Source organism: Mycteria americana, chromosome 1, assembly GCF_035582795.1.
Source record: "Mycteria americana isolate JAX WOST 10 ecotype Jacksonville Zoo and Gardens chromosome 1, USCA_MyAme_1.0, whole genome shotgun sequence".
NCBI classification, from domain to species: domain Eukaryota; kingdom Metazoa; phylum Chordata; class Aves; order Ciconiiformes; family Ciconiidae; genus Mycteria; species Mycteria americana.
In genome coordinates, this window is record NC_134365.1 from 188,622,142 (window position 1) to 188,635,325 (window position 13,184).

Here is a 13,184-nt window from a genome sequence, read left to right on the forward strand (position 1 = left end):
TGGTCAACGCTACCGCACAGCGAGGCCCAAGAAAGTTGGGGGAAGAGATGGCAAGGGTAGAGAGGACAAAAATATAACTCTGCTGCTTCCTAAGCCATTGCTTTGTCTTAAGTGTCCTCTGAATGCAGCATACCAGGGCCCTCGCTGCCTGTGTCCAAGGAATGAACTGCTTGCTGTGCTGGTGGAACAGCACCTCCTGCCCTGCCCCAGGTGGCCCCTGGTGCCTGTGAGCAGGTCAGCATTTCTCCGTTGTAGCCTTGTCTGCCTGAGAGGTGGAAACCCTTCATTTTGCCCTTTTAAGACACAAGGCTAACAGAAAGTATTGCCTCTCTGGCTCACCCTCCTCAGTCCGGGAAGAGGCATTCAGTCAGCCAGTCATTCGGGTCATGGAGTAAAGCTCTGGCAAAGTTTTTAATGAGCGAAAACTTGACAAATTGCTGTTGCAAACACTTGGGTTGGCTCCCTTGTAGGCTGGGATCATCTGCTGAAGGCAGCAAGAAGGGAAACATTTTTCCTTTTTTATTGTTAGGCTGCTGCCTGCAGAACGTGAGACTTTTAGCTAGTGTGCTGACTCTGGCAACAAGTCAGCCCCAGTGTCTGCATAGCTGTTGGCAGAGAGCAGCTGGGCTCACAAGTTTTCAAAATATTTTCTTTTTCTCTCCTTGTCATGATTTTCTTTGTTTACCCAGGAGAAAGAGATTTGTTGGTAACCTCTGAAGATATAATAGTGTCACATTTCATTTGAGATCAGGGCATGCAAGCCATTTACTCCATTTAAAGCTGTTGTATTCCAAGATCTATGAAGTACTGTATAGATTATAATTGCCTCCAACAAATATGTTAGTGAAATTGCAGTGTTTCAGGGTGAACCATATAATCAGTCTTCTTGGAAGTTTTGGAGACAGGAGTTAATAATGGGTTATCTTCTCAATTACGCTATGATAGACCATTTCCTATCTGGAAATAGGTCATGTCAAATAGTAGCAGCAGTTATATTTTTGCTATTATTTGTAACATTCAGTAGCTGCTATCAAAACAGGACCTCATTTTGCTGTGTGTATCATACACGTGAGAAGCAAAAGCAGCCCTCAGCCTATAAACTTTGCTAAAAGTAAGATGCAATAAGTGGGTGAACCAAATAGTTAGTAGTAGATTAGACATAACAGAAATAATAGCAAGAAAAGTATTATCATGAATGCTGACTGCATGTGCAAAGCAGTTTGCCAGCTGCTTATCTGCTTGCCAACAGCTGAGTGGTCTGGTGGTACCAGACTGGACATATGGTTGAAGAACATACGCGTGTCCGAATGGTTGGCTGTGGCTGGCAGAAAGCTCCACCTCCCTTTTAAAACCGTCTGATGCGCTTCGGTTTTCTGCATATATGAAGGACTGGCTTGAAGTGACCCTTGCACTTCTAGGACTTAAAGGGGCAACAGATTATTGCTGAGTTTAGGATTGGGATGGCGTCTTTGGGTGGGGTTTCCACAAGCACAAGTCAAGAGCTGTGGGACTCAACTCTGCTTTCACAAGTCCAAACCTACCCTTGTGACAGTGAGGCAGGATATCTGTCACTCAACTAGGACTTGTCACAATTCTTCCACACTTCTCAGAAATGTGACCCCCATGACCAGACAGCCTATAGGCTTTGTTGATAAATTTGAATTTGGTTGCTGGGAAATAAGCTCAGGCTACCTAAGGGTGCTGAGAGTATTTTTTTTGGCATGTGAAGATGAAAATGCACTACTCACAGTAGTATAACAGGGGGATGCTTTTACTTCTTTTCCTCCTCCCATCTCTTTTTTTTTTACTATTCCGCAAAAAAAATTTAAAGAGAATCAGAATTCCCAAATCAATGTGAAGTCATTGCGCTTAAATTTTGCTTCAGCTTTGACAAATTATGCTATAAAACCAGCAATGTGCAGTCCCTTGTTAAAAGTGTCTTTCTCCCTTAATGTCATAGGCACTCATTCACAAGCAGTTTTATATGTAATACGGAGAAGGGTGAGCGTGTGCTCACACAAAGTCATCTTTACAGACATTTAGGAGCAGAAACCCTCTTCTCAGAAAAGTTTGCCATCCCATCTTACTGTAACTGCGTTCTAATACAAGACACACTGCTATGGATGGCATCTTCCCTTGCACGCCCTTGCATTGCTTAGGTAATTCCTAATGTTAGAAATACAGGAGCATAAATCAAATTGCAATATAAAACCCAATGCTGATATACTAAGAGAGGAGAAGTCCCACACCGCCTACTGATGAGTCACGTTTCATTGTTTCGAGAAGCTTTGAGCACACCAGCAGTTAACCACAGCTAGCCACCTTTGCTGAGAGTATTTCCAGTCATCTCCCCATACCAACTTAGGTTAAACTGGATCCTCAGAAGGTTTCAAATGCCACAAAGGGCTGATATTTGATATAGTAGAAATGGTGGGTCAAATTCCAACTCTTTTGCTCACATTAAAGACCTCCTTACTTTAAGTAGGGAGCCAAATGAAAGAAGTAGAGCTGCTTGAGAAGTATATTGCTGCTTGACTTCATGCTCTAAGCTATTATTGCCCTTCAAATTCCGTCGAGGGTGGAATCAAGACCATTCCCTCCAGTAATATAAGCAAACAAGTGAGTATTTTTTTAAAGACAACACTGAACAGGAAACAAATAGAGAAAACCACTATGTATTAATTCATTGTAGTAAAAATATAATGCACAGTAGGCCACTTGTGGCTTTGCGCAATTCAGGGTTTTCTGATGTGCTCTGACATCTTGGTATGTGAATGAGGTTTTCTGATGCAAGTAAGTGCAATTTCCTAACTTGATGTTAATCTCTTCTAACAGAAGGTGGAGAATAGTAAAAAGTCATTACAAGAGCCTCTCTTGACTTAAGAAAATTCCCAGGTAGAATACAGTAGATTTTTCTTGTACACATCGATATTTTATCAAAACTCAGTTTTCGGTTACTAAGGAAGGTTTTTTTACCCAGCAAAATATGACCCTTGCCAGTTCATTGTATCAGATATCCCCAACTTGTCTTTTATAACAGATCTTTTCTGGACCCCAGGATCCCATAGTGTCCCGCCCAAAGTGCCAGTCAAAGTTTGAAACACATTTTTTACCCCGCTAAGGGAAAGTACTTTTTTTCCCAAGCACCTCTGTCTTTCTTGGTTCAGAAAAGTTTCCAGCTGGAACACTTGAGGGCTCGTCTGGACAGCAGCTGGCACGCAGGTATTTTAAACAAACTGAAATTGCCATTTCGGCATCCTCAGCCTTGTCATTACACCGTTACCTCCTTCAGATGTTCAGAGCGTATGAACTAGTCTTAAAATCCAGGATATTAGAAGTAAATATACAAAGGCATGCTGCTGTTGTTCTGACTGCCTAGGGATTGCTTGGGAAACACATCCACACAGGTCCAGCCATCTCACCAGCTCTCTAGGAAAGAAGATCTTATTCACGGCTAGTAATTACGATTGTAAATCTGTCATTTCTTCCTGCATTGCTCTTTCGCTCCGCTGTCACTGTTCAGCTGCTGTGGCTACTCGATCCTGCCTCTACCAAATCCTTCCACTCGCTTCTTGTCGGAGCTCCAGCCGCTTTCCCCTGTGCAATCTGTTTTCTTGCTTCACACATCCCCGCGTCCCTAAAACCCGCTCTCTCTCGGCCAGCTATTTCCCTGTCCCCTCTCGGTTCCTCTTTCCTGACACCCAGACGACACTTCTGGATCAAGCTAGCATCCAACCGTGGTTTTCTGCTGACTTTTTCCTCCTTGTCAGGAACGCACATAGAAAAGGGGGAAGAGTCATCCTAACCGAGACAGCGGGATAGGATTTCTTCTCATTGGAAACGAGCAGAGACGGCAACCCTCCTCAGAGGCAGCTCTTTCAGTTATTCCTTCAAAGGTTTGGGAAAGCAGGCAGTGATCTTTCTCTGGACAGACTTACCCCTACACTGCAATTCATGGAAACGGTTGACCATTGCGGATGAAAATCAAAAATTCATGGGAATATTTTTGGATTCGAGACTCTTAAAGGCTCTTTGAAAATTCCCATGTGAACAGAGCTGCCAGAAAAATTCGCTGTGTGGCAACTTCTGAGGTTTCAATTGTTGTTTCCATTCTGTGCTCACAGGAAAATAAAAGTCTTCAATAAAAATGGGAGGTGGTGGGTTATGGTCTAGAGACCGGCAGCTGATAGACAGCTCGGGATGAGGCGGACGCAGGCTCAAGTGACTCCTCTCTTTTAGTAAAATCAGAACTGCAGAGAGAAGGCACTAGACTGTGCCTCCCCCAACAGGTCAGCAGCTGCCTCCCCTCTCCCTCCCCGGATGCAGAAAACTCCTGGGAAATCGGTTCTGCAGTAAACGGGAGTCTTGGAAATGCAGGGTAAGGTGACAAGTCTATGGCAGCAATCATAAACTCAGTGCTTTTATCTGCCAGAAAAGCAGGGCATTATTTCTTGATAAATCCAGAAATACTGGGGAAAATGCAGGAAAGGGGTAAGATACTGCCAAAACTGGCAAGTATTTTGCAAATCTTAAAAATGCATGTCTTTTTGCTTTTAGAACTCTAATCCTTCGATTGAGTAAATGCACAAAATCAAAGCTTTCATTTATATAAAAACAAAAACACATTCAAAAGTCCAAGCCCTTACAGCTGCATAAAAAACCGTTTTAAACTGTGAACCCCAAAAGCCTGAAATGTTGAATAAGGAGAACTCAAATGCATAACTTTTTAAAAATTTGATTTTTTTTTTTTTGGCTATCGTTATTTTGGGGTCCTGCCTTATGATTCTGGAATGCCTGAGGTTAACAGTAGTGCTCTCTCACCAAATGGGTGCCCAGCGGAGGGTAGCTTTACGCTGCAGCCGCGTGTCGCTGGGTGGGTGAAATATCGGAAAAGGAGAGAATAACTCAGGCTCCTGCACAAGGCATACACAAGGGAGTGAAACAGTGAAAGAAAATGCCATTGGTAGCTGGTAAGAGAAACTTCCTGGCAGTAAGAGCTGTTATTTTGTTGTTATTTTGTCTGACATTAGCAGTGAGATGAACTGGGTGATCTAGGAGTGTTTTGTTATCTCTTACTTCTAGGAACCCTGGAGCCACAATGCCACTTGGACCGAATTTATGGACAGCTTTTCAAAACAAGCAGATGAATGTGCATCCCAAGGAAGCTTGGGCAAAGAATGGCTGGGTTTTTTTCTTTCTTTTTGCTTACTGGTCAAAATTCAAACATTTGAATAAATGACTAATTAGGCATCAATTTAAATTTTTCATACACTACAGTGTTAATGTTTCATACACTACACACCCTTTTCAGTCACTTACAAACCCCACACATTTCTCTGTAGTTTTTGAAAGAAAGATGCTATTTTTGAAAAAGAAAAAAAAATACAAGATAATGTTTTGGAAGTGGTGAAAAAAATGGTCAGAGTTTTTGTCAGTTCTTTGTCGCTTTTCCCAGAGGTAACTACTTTTTCAACTGGAGCTTAAACTGATGAAGAGGTTTGACTCCTCTGCAATTGCACATTTGAAAAAATCAGATTCTCAGATATGAGCAGAGGTATAAATGTGCGTGAACCGGGCATTTTCTGTGCTCTTACATATTTGTGTGTGCACTTATGAACGGGATATAATTATTTTTAGCATTTTTTGCAAACGCTCCTTAGTCACTCTTTTTTTTTGCTACTATAACTGTTCAGTTTCACTTGATGTTTTACAGCCTGACTCTCAGAAATTTAAAACAATTTTCAAAAAATAACCTCACTGCTCAGTGACTGAGGTTGCATGGATGTATTTAACATCCATGATAAAACTTTGCTCCCATTGTCCATTGCTAGTAATGCAAACACGTACCTATAAAATTACTCACTGCCTTGTTTAGGTCTTCTTCATTTTTCATTAAGCTAAAATTGGGGCAAAGGATAGTCAGAAGTGCTTGAATGGAATTCACCCATGTAGGCAACACAGCCCCATTTAGGTTGCATGTCTGATTCCAGATATTATATACCAACAGATCTCTTCCATGCTGCCCAGTTTAAGCATGATGGGCATTTTTTTTAAGCCATGCATTTATTAATTTTGAAAGCCATGGTGACATGACATTTATCAAAATAAACATATTATCATTTGTATTTTAACTACATTTAAAAATATTTACACTTTTGGACTGGAAATCTTGCTTGCTGAGTTAGAGAATTCAGACTCGTGGGATTTTTGGGGCAGACTTTTCTGCGTTTGATAGTCATGTCCAGTGGCTTGCTTTCAAGCCCAGCAGTAAATATTTGCATGAGCTTCTTTACATTTCTTGATTTCTTGTTGTAGCTGTAGTTTGCTGCTTTTGTCTGTATTTTCTTTGGCTCAGGAAAGAGGGACTGTTGGGCACTTGTTTTCCTTCCCTATGATCATTGCCATTAAATCCTTGGAGCTTATCATGTTTTGTCAAAGCAATTTTTGTTTCGATTACAGATTTGATTCTCTTAAGCATTTACCTATAGTCTTGGATGGCTATTTTTTAAATTCCTTTTGAATGCATTAATACATTTACTTTAATACTATTCTAACTGAACGTGTGGTTTATGCGGCGTTCTTGCATCTAGCAAATAAATGAGTAAATTTATATGTGCGTACAGGAATGGCTTAGCTTTACTTCTTACGGTGTTTGTGTAAGCTTCATATTAAATATGTCTAGGAAATTCAAAGCGTGCAAATTATCCAGATGAACTGCTTTCCTATTGCATTGGCCAGTCATATTCCTGCTGCATCCAGAATGAGCCTTATTGCATGTGGAGTATACTGCTAGGAAACTGCTGTATGGAAAAGACATCTATCATTTGGCAGAGGAAAGCACATGCTGCATCACATGGGTTGGGGTAATTACAGTGTCTCTGGAGCTGTAGGCGTTCAAGATGGCCACAAGCAAAATTTGTGTGAGACGCTGCAGAGTGAAAAACCCCGTGCCATCTACAAATTTAGAATTGCCTTTTTTTTTTTTTTTAAATTTAAAAACAAAACAGAACATTGTTTCCTGCATTTGGGGCCCAATCCCCCAAACCTTTATGTGAATCATTCCACAGGCGTGGAAAACTACTGTGTTTTCTGCTTTTTTTGCATTTCTTTTATCATTTAGCATTCACATAGTAAATACCAAAGGACAAAATACAGCTTGCACAGACTGTGTCTGTGTTGTTAAAGTAATTACAGGCATAGGCTGCCTGCCTTTGTGGCCTCTCAGCTAGTTTAGGGGTTCTGCACATGCAGTCACCTGGTTCACACATGCAAAGGCAATTTCGTTAAAATAGCCATGCAATTTCACTTGGGATTTTAACACACAGCTGGAAAAGCCCCGGTGATTTTTGAAAAAACATTGACTCTAAAAGGATCAGTATGACAATTTAGTGTATTTAATACTTACCCTTCTGTACATTGGCAAACTTTGTCTTTATACTTCTTTTTAGAACGTACTGGGCTCCAATATTACCTTACCTATACACTTGGCATATAATGGAGCAACCACTAGAAACGATTAGCCCGCTGTGCCCGCGCACCTCTGTCCATCGTCTGGATCACACATAATTCTGTAGCTTTTGGCAGTGTGAATTATTCCTGTTTTGGAGTTACATGGTTATATCACCAATCTGAACGCCACAAATACATGGTTCGCTGCCTCTCCTCTTTGGAGTAACCTCATGCTTCCTACCAAAATTAGGCAGTTGATGTTGGACTCGAAAATCTCCTATTTTTTAAAAGAACTTAAACTTTGTGGAGAGCTCTGCATTTTTTTTTCTGCCACTGATTAATCCCTTCCATTTGGTGTAATCTGGCAGAAGAAGCTATCCAAGAGAGGAATCAAAGGCTTGTCAGTCAAGAAAGCCAAGCCAAGAGAGGGGATGCTCCTACCTGAAAGGAAGTCACCTCCCCAGACCTGTTCATCTAAATCCTGGAATAGGATGATGGAAGAGGAGAGATAAAATGGTGAGAATTGGAAATGGCTGCATTCATTCTGGCATCTGGAAAGGGGGTACAGAATACTACAGTGGATTATATCCCAAAGACTTTCAAAATAAGTATACTTTGTGGTAGCCAAGGTCATAGAGAAAAGCAAAATTGAAGCTTCACAGTCATTCCTAAGAGTTTCGTTCTCAAGCAGGATGAGTTGCTTCAGTGCTGCCAAAATGCTTCTTGTTTTGAAGACGTCCATTCATCATTTCTCTAGTCCTTTTGCAGCACACGTGCCATCAGCTGTGGAGATGTTCCCCACCAGACCCATCTTCCCTTACCTTTGAACAACCTTATCTTTCTTGGCAAAGGCATTTGGAGCAGGTGCAGGAGAGGTCGTATCCTGAAGGTCATAGCTACCTGATTGCATTCTGATAAATGAAAAATACTTGTAGCTGTGGGTGGCCTTTGGATCCATACTCACTCAGGGATGTATGGATTTGTGTGCGTATGTGTGTAGACACTAAGTCTTGAACAGAGACTCTAGGAGCACTTTGCAGTTCCCAGATCCAGCTGCGCATCCAGCCACATCCTGACTCCATTTTGGGGTGAGATACTGCCTTTCCTGTCTCTCTTCCACCTTCTCACTCCTCAGATATTTTGGTTTCCTCTTGGGAAAGAGAAACTTAATGAGGTGAGGCCATCGAGGGCTCATGGCATTCTTCATTTGGTCCTGTGTCTGGAGTCATTTGGAATATTTCTGTGAGCAAAGATTATTCACATGGAGGGGGGCATTAATGTAACCCTTTCCTGTCTGGAAGAATAAAGGAAATATATTTTTTTTGTGGGTTTTTAAATTTTAGAAATCTGTGTGTCCCATTCTTGCTTTTTGGCCAATAATAATAATGCCATAGATATTGCAAGTTTCTTTTTCTGTGCTGTAGATACTTGCATATTATATCATAGATGTTATACTTCACTTTAAAATACATTTTAGATGAAGAAATGGATTGTAGATTTTCAAATAAGCTTTTCAAGGAAATGTCTGCAATTTTCTTTAATACCTTAATATGTTTTCAAGAAAGAATAATATTCCTTAAGTATATTACTTTTTGTCATAAAGATTAAAAACAGACTAAATGAGATAATTGTTTTATTTTTCTTTTCAAGTGAAAGATTTACAGAATGAGGTTGGAAAATTGTGTGTAGGCTGATGTTTTATGTTGCAGCTGGTTATTACTCAGTGAGTCACAGTAAGTTTCCAGAGCTTGCCACACCTTAAGGTTAAACTGCCCCAAACCAGGCAGCAAACTATTAGCGGAGGTGCTTTGAATGATTTTTTTTTTTTTTTAAATGTAAAAAGAAATATTTTTAAACAATGTGTAAAACTTTGCTGAGACTACTCAAATCCTCTTTCCTTAGAAAGCCTTTCCTGCTCACCCTCTGGTTCCTCTGATAGCTTTAAGCATGACTAAAAAAAATATTTCATTGAGATAGTTATCGGTGTTTCCTAGGAAGAGTTAGAGGCCTCTCTAGTGATCGGAAAGAAGCCAGTATCCCATGGCATAGCCACTTCTAGCTGTCTTTTGGGATTTTGGGAAGACATGTCAGAAATCCACAGCGTACATTCAGGAAGCATGTGCAGGGAGGTGACACAGAAGAAACGAAATACGTAGAGTGGACATTCATCTTTATTCATCTTTTCAGTTTAATGCTAATGCATCAGTGCCTGCCTGGCTGAATGCTGCATGCAGTGTTCAGAACAAATACTGAAACAGGCAGTTCTGGAAACCTTACACTAAAAGAAATGTAATATCAAAATAACTATTAATTACCTAGGTATTCAACGTCATATACCATTTTTCAGTGCGGGCTTCATTCTGAAAATTGCTGGGTGCTTCACTACTGACCAAACACAGAATATGAATGGCTTAAAGCATATGAGCCGCTCCCCTAGACTCTGAGCAAGACCAGAATTGTACTTCGGACAATTCAGCCTAGGGAGATAAAAAATGGGATTTGCTACTAAAATCTAATTCAGAACTTAGTTTTGCACTCTCTCGGCGAACGGTGGTAGAAGTTGGTGTCCTGTCTGTGATTCCAGCCGGGCAAATTGAAAGTCAAAGCACTGCCATAGTACAGGTACTCCTAAAGTCTGATGCTTTTACATGTGCTACTTGAAACTAGGGTATGGAAAAAAATTTCTTACAGCCTTTCCGCAGCGATTTACCCTCCACTGTACCCACGTGCTACCCAGTACTGAGGCACTCCAGCACGGCACTGACATCGTCCAGGCCAGTTCTCCTGTGTCTGAGTCACCTCCATTGGCAATGCCCTGCTCATGGCAAAAAGGTCACCTTAACACAGGCAGAGTTGAAAATAATCCTTAAAATAATCCATAGTTAAAATAATCTAATAGACAAGGTCACTTATTATAGGAAATAAAAGCTAAAATAACCCATCCAGTGGCCAAGGGACTCTCTGTATGTGGACGTAGTTTTGAAGAAAGTTGAATGCACATCAAACAAATGTGTCCCCCAAAATTTGGTTGAATCATATTCTGAATTTGATTTTGGGGACATTTGTCCCCTTACATGTATTCACATTTTGAGTACATTAGAGAAGAGGTTTCATAGTAGAAGTGTTAATCACAACAGCTGTTTGTAAGCAGATTTAGAGCCTACCAGACTGCCATAGTAGCTCTAGTCCAGTCTGCATACTGTTTTTTATTGGCTTCTTAAAGCTTTCATTTTTAGTTATGTTCTCCTGTGGGTGTTGTATTTTCAAATGTGAAGTTTAAGGTATTTCCAAATGCAGTAGAACCCCCCCCAAATTTCCTTTCCTCATTATAAAACGATGTTTGCAAGCTTTCCATTTAAAGTTACCTTAATTTAAAAAAAAAATTGAGAAAATAAAAACAGATTAAGTAAATAGGTGTTGCGAATATTGTCAAATTAGATGAAAAGTGTATTAAATTTACCAGAAGAGATGAAGGGATTCACAAGGCAGAAGTCTGTCAAAGTAAAAAAAAGGCAAAACCCACAAGAACGGGTACCTAAGAAATCTCTAAAATATGTATACAGGGAGAAAATGCAACCCCCTCTTTTTTTTGTTTCCTGGATATTGACATGGTTTTTGCTTGGACTGTTGGAGTAATGGAGTTTCAGATGATTTTCAGAAGCTTTTCTGCAACTGCTTGATTTATTTTATTTTCCATATGCAGGTGTTGAATGTTAGCATTCACACTAGTTTCAAGTAGCTACATTGACATATAAACCATACAAACTAGTAAGTAAAAGAAGGAAAAAAACATTCTCCCAAGCTACTTACCATGTTTCTTGTCTTTGCACATTTAATGGTAGGCACTGACCATCTTTTAGCACTCAATACTGCAAGCCTTCACACCGTACGGCAGCGGAGGGACAGTAGGAAATGTTTTCTTCTTCTTCCCTCATTTTTGTCCTGTTCAGTTGCTGCCAATGTCACTTGCTGCTCCTTGGACAACTTGTCCTGCAAGGGGGAGCACAGAAGATGGTTTTGAATTTATTTTCAGTTAGCGGTAAACCTTTTCCAGTTTGGGTTACGGGCTAGTACTTCAACTTCTGGTTTTTTAATGTATCTCAGATTTTAAAAAATCAACCTCTTAGGCATAGAGCAGTAGTAGGTTAGTGAAGAGAAAACTTATCTGGTCTTATGGAAGGGGTGCTATATGCAAACATGCAGTAACAGTTCGCTTTCGTAACTCGTTAAATCTCCCCCAAGGATTTTAGTGGTGGTGTTAATATAGTTAATACAGCTTTTCACAGGAACCCTGCAGAAATGAAGCGTTGCACTAGATTGCTGGAGTGCCAAAAAAAGCAGCAATGCCTTTGAGGAACCCTGGAAAATTGATTCATTGAGTGGAAAACACATTTGAGCAGTTTTTTCTCTATGTGGATTAAAAGAATACTTTTAATATCCAGTGCCAGGTCTGTAGTCCTCTGCTGACAGCAGCTGAAGCAAAGACCCCTGGAGCTGTTGTACCACTCTGTTGTACAGGGCATTTCCTCTCTGTTGGCCTTGTGATGTTTGACTTGCGGGTCTTTCAGTAGAGGAGTATTTATGGGCACCTCATGCCATCTTGGCCCTTTCGCCTCTATTTCTATGGCATAGTGCAAAGCCACCCATACAGCTGTCAGGCAAAATAGTTGCAGAGACCTCTTGAATGGCTCAACTCATCAAAACCAATGCCACTGAACCTCAGAAAAGTCTGAGACTATGCGGAATACAGGTTTCAGCCTGAAACCTTCCTTCTCATCAACAGCTACTCGCAACAACTGATTGGGTTTATCAGGGTGGGATTCAGTTCTTGGCTGTTGTTGTGGTTTAGCCCCAGCCGGCAACTAAGCCCCACGCAGCCGCTCGCTCACTCCCCCCCGGTGGGATGGGGGGAGAATCGGAAGAGTAAAAGTGAGAAAACGCGTGGGTTGAGATAAAGACAGTTTAATAGGGAAAGCAAAAGCTGCGCACGCAAGCAAAGCAAAGCAAGGAATTAATTCACTGCTTCCCATGGGCAGGCAGGTGTTCAGCCATCTCCAGGAAAGCAGGGCTCCATCACGCGTAACGGTGACTTGGGAAGACAAACGCCATCACTCTGAACGTCCCCCCCTTCCTTCTTTTTCCCCAGCTTTATATACCGAGCATGACACCATATGGTATGGAATAGCCCTTTGGCCAGTTTGGGTCAGCTGTCCCGGCTGTGTCCCCTCCCAGCTTCTTCAGCACCTGGCAGAGCACGAGAAGCTGAAAAGTCCTTGACCAGTGCAGCAACAACTAAAACATCTCTGTATTATCAACACTGTTTTCAGCACAAATCCAAAACATAGCCCCATACCAACCACTATAAAGAAAATTAACTCTATCTCAGCTGAAACCAGGACAGCTGTAGACACTTACATCCAGGGTCTAAGCATTGACCAGCCAGCCATGAGCCACGCTGCTGTTAGGGTAAAAGCGAGGTAGTCAGCCCCATCTGCGCAGTCAGGAAGGCTGCTCAGCTGGCCAGACGCGGGTGTCTCTTTTAGGGAGAGCAGAATAGCTCTCCAGACTCCTCTGCCTGTATTGACTAGTCTCCACCAGCTATAATGGGAGCTCAGACACCTGGATCACATGAAGACACTCACATTTAGAAAGTATATTTAGGCGTCTACAGTCTGGACCTGAATATCAAACGCTTGTGGCTTAGGGATTCGGCTGCCTAAACATAGATGCCCTGT

General features: G+C 41.3%; 1 protein-coding gene across 4 annotated transcripts in view; it reads left to right on the plus strand.

Moving 5' to 3' along the window:
- AKAP11 (A-kinase anchoring protein 11) overlaps positions 1-6,305 on the plus strand; it is a 75,056-nt gene extending 68,751 nt beyond the window's left edge. For all 4 annotated transcript variants that reach the window (XM_075488961.1, XM_075489015.1, XM_075488998.1 and 1 more), the window contains one exon: positions 5,083-6,305. In XM_075488961.1, the coding sequence (XP_075345076.1) occupies positions 5,083-5,235 (153 nt within the window). In that variant the 3' untranslated portion in view covers positions 5,236-6,305. The remainder of the gene's footprint in view (positions 1-5,082) is intronic.
- Positions 6,306-13,184: the final 6,879 nt, after the last annotated feature.